The following is a 5,000-nucleotide window of genomic DNA, read 5'->3' as shown; positions in this document are numbered from 1 at the left end:
GACACCAAAATCAAGTTCTTCGTTCAGGCCTGGGGATCTAGTAACAGTTTGTCAATCCAGAAACTTTCTCTCTGGTTTAGTTGTTTTTGCCTGTCCCCTTCCCTTAGTGACAGGGGTATATGGTCAATCCCACAGGCCTGTAAGGTAGATGATGAGTCACTATTCGGTCTTAATTTCTGTTATTTTACACGGGCTCGGGCCGGGCTCGGGCTTGTGCTCCGGGTTGCGCGGTAAATGAGCGATCAGGTGATGCGTTTCGATTAGCGCAAAAATGGATTCTGAGGAGGTGAAACGGAGGCTGGCCTCTGGAGGACTTATTTTATTTCTTTGTTCCAACTTCCAGGTGGCATACAGCCTCCGTTAGTCGTGAATAAATTATGTTAAAACATGTATAAATGACTCATTCTTGACGAAAGGCAAAAGAGCCGTGTGTGTGCATGCGCACATTTTGAATAATGTCGGGCTGTAAACAGGTTGGGGCTTTTAAAAAGCATGCAAAAAAACACAACTAAATAAAGTCTACTTGTGTTACATTGGAAGGTTAAAGAACACAACAGGACTTCTCACAAATGGGCCGTTTGTGACACTCCCACGCAGCCCGACTACCCTGCAGCATATAGTCAGATCACTGTTTCTCTGTCTGAACGCAGCCTTATGTTCAAACCTGCAAATGCACTGAATTCTTCAGAAGCACTGAATTCAAAAGATGTAATGTCCTACCAGTGTGAGGTTGTGTCAGTCCGTGCTGGTTTAGGTGGTGTCCTCCTTTGTTGAGCTGCTGTGTGTTGAGCTGACTGCAGGCGGAGCCTGGACCCCCAACAGGCTGACTGGCTGCAGCTTTAAGGACACAAAACATAATAAAAAGGTACAGGTCTTCCTCCTTTATAGGGCAGCAACCATTCCTCAAGGAACTTGAGTAATTCCATTACTAAAAATCTAGGCTTTGTACAATCCATTTAACTGTATATATACACAGCCCGCTTTGTTTCCGCTAGGGCTGGGCAATATATCACGATATGACTATATAGCATCTTAGATTTTGGATATCTTAATATAGTAATATGACAATGGTGTCTTCCCCTGGTTTTAAAAGCTGCTTTACAGAAAAGTGAAGTGATTTTCGGATCATACCAGACCTACCAGCAGTTTTATTATTTGCCTTTACCCAGTGTTTCCTCTAGGTTGATTTTGTAGTGGCGGCACGTCATGGCAAAACTTCTGCCGCCACGCTATCAGAAATAGGGCAGACGCACAATGTATTAATGTTAATTAATGTAATTAATAAATATTTTTGTTGCATCTCTTTTCGTTGTTGTAATTTGTAGACGTCCCTAAGCACTCGTCTTACTGCCGGTAGCAGCAGAGAGCAGAAGTGTTATTTAGATAAACTTCTGGTGTACTTACAAACTTTCCTATCCATCGTTTTAGGAGTACATAACCTATTTGTACTACTTGTAGAAGTTTGGAATCATTTTGGGCATTATTAGTGGGGTAACTTAAGAAATACACAGTTGGATCCATTAGCGCCTGCACTAAGCTATTCAGCTGATAACTCTCCCAATGTTCGATCCAGGTGAAAAAAGCTTCTGGGGGGGTCATGGTGCAAAGGACCCTAGGGTGAAATTACTCCGAACCATCACTTGAATTAACTGTCTTATGTTTAAGTGCTCTAAATACTTCAGAAACACTGAATTCGAAAGGTAAAGGATGTAATATCTGACCTAGTCTCGCACTGGACTAGCCAAACCTTCGTCCACAGCTCTGCGGAGGAAGGTCTGGCTAGTCCACACAGCATTCCGGGATGGGAGAAAAACATGCTCTGGTTTATTGGCATTTCTTTAAACCAATCACAATTGTCTTGGGCGGGGCTAAGCCTCTGACGGAGCCACGGTGCCTCTGCAAAATAGCCTCTGGAAGGAACTTGTTTTGGTGGAACATGTGTAAGTTCAAAAGTAGTTTTTAGTCGTGCAACAGAAACCTCTGATTGGACAGATAGTGTAGCTAGATGTCTGGATTTACCCTGCAGAGATCTGAGGAGCAGTTAACCATAGTCCTCACAAATCAGCCGGAGGTTAGAACCCCAACACAGAGACAGAGGAAGGGGACGGGACATCCGGCCTAAATAAGTGAAATCCGGCAGGATCTCCGGCGGCCCCGGAGCAATCCCGGAAGTGGAACATGGTGGATATAGACTATGTCCTACCAGTGTGAGGTTGTGTCAGTCCGTGCTGGTTTAGGTGGTGTCCTCCTTTGTTGAGCTGCTGTGTGTTGAGCTGACTGCAGGCGGAGCCTGGACCCCCAACAGGCTGACTGGCTGCAGCTTTAAGGACACAAAACATAACAAGGTACAGGTCTTGTCTTCCTTTTCCTATTGTACTGCCAGAGAACTCTTGTGTCAACAGGAAGTTTTAATATTCATCGAGTACGTTTACATGCACACTAATATTCCGAATATGACAATATTCCGACTTGAGATATTCCGACTAAGGCCTTTTTCCGAATATAGCACTTTCCGATTAAGACATGAGGGATATTCTGGTATTATTTGGGTTTTAGAGGCATTCTTTGGACATGTGTACAGCGCATTCAGAATATGCGTCTCAATCAGGGTTTATACCACAGTTTATGATCAGCTCTGTGCGTTGCTATGGTTGCTATACACCAGGGGTCACCAACCTTTTAGAAACTGAGAGCTACTTCATGGGTATTGAGTCATACGAAGGGCTACCAGTTTGATACACTCTTCTGAAATAACAAATGTGCTCAGTTTGCCTTTATTTATATATGATTATTAATGATTAATGATGCTCATCTATGTGAAGACACTGATCATGTTAATGATTTCTCACAATAATTATCAACAATGACTTAACAAGGTGGGAAACAGATAATATCAATATTAAATTTTCATTTTTAGAACAGGCCTGAGGGCTATTTATGTGGTCCTTGGGGGCTACCTGGTGCCCGCGGGCACCGTGTTGGTGACCCCTGCTATACACAATCCAACCAGCCAACAGTTTGCAGGGCTGCAGACCCGATAAAAAGGAGAAACACAGCTACTGTTAAACATTATCAAAGACTCTGATATCAACAGGTTTATGGATATGAGCTCACATCGCTACGCCGAGCTTTTCAAGAAGCTGGTTGAAGGAATAAAAGAGGGACGCTGTGTTCACACGGTCCAAAAGGTCCTCCACTGCTGGGAAACTTTGAAAGAAAATCTTATTTTGCACGGCTACATGTAAACGGGAGTATTAGAGGAATATTCACTTTCATTAGCCATGTAAACAGCTCAGTCGGGATATCGTCTTTTTCTGAATAAGGGCAAAAAACGGAACATTATGTGCATGTAAACAGTCAATGAGTTGTCATTTAATAGCAAAAACACCAAACATACTCTAGTTCCAGTTCCACCAATGTAAAGATGTTCTGCTGTTCCGTTTGTATATCAGTGTAAATGAAATATTATTATTATAAAGTCAATATCTTTTGGACTGTAGCAAAAGAAGCAGTGTCACTCTGGACTTGAGGGAGTAATGTCCATTTTATCGCACATTTCAGAAACTCTACAGACCAACGTGAACTGAAAAACAATCTAGGCTATTAAAACAATATTGTATCTCTGAGCTCGCCTATCTCGTCAGTAGGGTTGGGGTATCGTTTGGTTTTTTTTCGGTTCCGGTGCTAAATCGATACTTTTAAAACGGTTCCGGTGCCTAAACGGTGCCTGAATCGGTACTTTTCAATAAAGTAAAAAAAAAAAAAAAAGAAAAAAAATAAGGGTAGTAAACAACAGTCAGTGACTTGTTTATTGCTAAGGCCATGGTCAAAATTAAAGATTTAATAATAATGTAATAACTATAACAATAACAATAACTTATTTCACCAGTAAATTGCTGTTGAACCCCAGATGGGAAAAGGGTATTTTACAATTACTGTGAATGCACCACGAGGCTACCTGTTTTAAGTGAATGCACCGTCTGTGTTGTTTAATTCCGACAACTGCAGCTGCAAGTGAACGCACCGTCTGTGTTGTTTAACTCCGACCATATAAACATAGTACTACTAGTACTACTACTGTATATCTATGAATTGCGACAGCAGCAGCTGCTGCTGCGCTGCAGAGCAGACTGTTACATCCTGTTGAAGTCCTCCACAGTGAAATCCAGTCACACGTTACACTGTTTAACGTTAGCTGTCAGCATTTTACCGCTGTTTAATCCAGCTGCTAGCTAAAGGTAGGCTAACGTTACATGCTGTCAGGTGTAGTGTAAAGTCAAGCACCGAAATGAGGCACCGAAACTTTCGTTCTTATTCGGTCTCGTTACTACCGTTTACGTCGGCACCGGTTCCCTATTGGCACCGAGTTTCGGTACCCAACCCTACTCGTCAGACACATTTCCAACATGTACAGAAGAGCGCAGTGTTTTCCTACCGCCCTGCAGCATCAGGGCTTTCTTCTCGTCCACAGAGAGCGAGTGATCAGGCTTGTATCCGCAGCCCTTCCCCGTCAGCTGCCGGCACTTCTCATCAAACCTCTTCTTGTGGTGGGGGCGGATGAACTGGTAGAGGCCTGGGACACAGGGGCTGCGTTACCAACGAGTGACTCAACTTCACATGGGAAGACAAACACACTGTCGGGATGCTCAGGCAAAAAAACAAGTACACTATAACACAGGGTTTCTCAAACGTGTCCCCCTAGGGGTACTTTGGAGGACTGCAGGGGGTACGTGTCCCCCTAGGGGTACTCTGGAGGACTGCAGGGGGTACGTGTCCCCCTAGGGGTACTTTGGAGGACTGCAGGGGGTACGTGTCCCCCTAGGGGTACTTTGGAGGACTGCAGGGGGTACGTGTCCCCCTAGGGGTACTCTGGAGGACTGCAGGGGGTACGTGTCCCCCTAGGGGTACTCTGGAGGACTGCAGGGGGTACGTGTCCCCCTAGGGGTACTTTGGAGGACTGCAGGGGGTAGGTGAGATTTTTTGCAAAAATAATTTTCAGG

General features: G+C 44.1%; 1 protein-coding gene across 1 annotated transcript in view; it reads right to left on the bottom strand.

The window, feature by feature from the left end:
* rtel1 (regulator of telomere elongation helicase 1) overlaps positions 1-5,000 on the bottom strand; it is a 61,196-nt gene that overhangs the window by 5,349 nt on the left and 50,847 nt on the right. The window contains exons 29-31 of the mRNA XM_039800468.1: positions 4,436-4,573; positions 2,204-2,320; positions 721-837 (exon numbers count right to left, since the gene is read on the bottom strand). Coding sequence (XP_039656402.1) covers positions 721-837; positions 2,204-2,320; positions 4,436-4,573 — 372 coding nt within the window. The remainder of the gene's footprint in view (positions 1-720; positions 838-2,203; positions 2,321-4,435; positions 4,574-5,000) is intronic.

This window comes from Perca fluviatilis, chromosome 5 (genome assembly GCF_010015445.1).
Source record: "Perca fluviatilis chromosome 5, GENO_Pfluv_1.0, whole genome shotgun sequence".
Taxonomy (NCBI): Eukaryota; Metazoa; Chordata; class Actinopteri; order Perciformes; family Percidae; genus Perca; species Perca fluviatilis.
The sequence above is the reverse complement of the archived record's forward strand: the minus strand, read 5'-3'. Positions and strand labels throughout refer to the sequence as shown.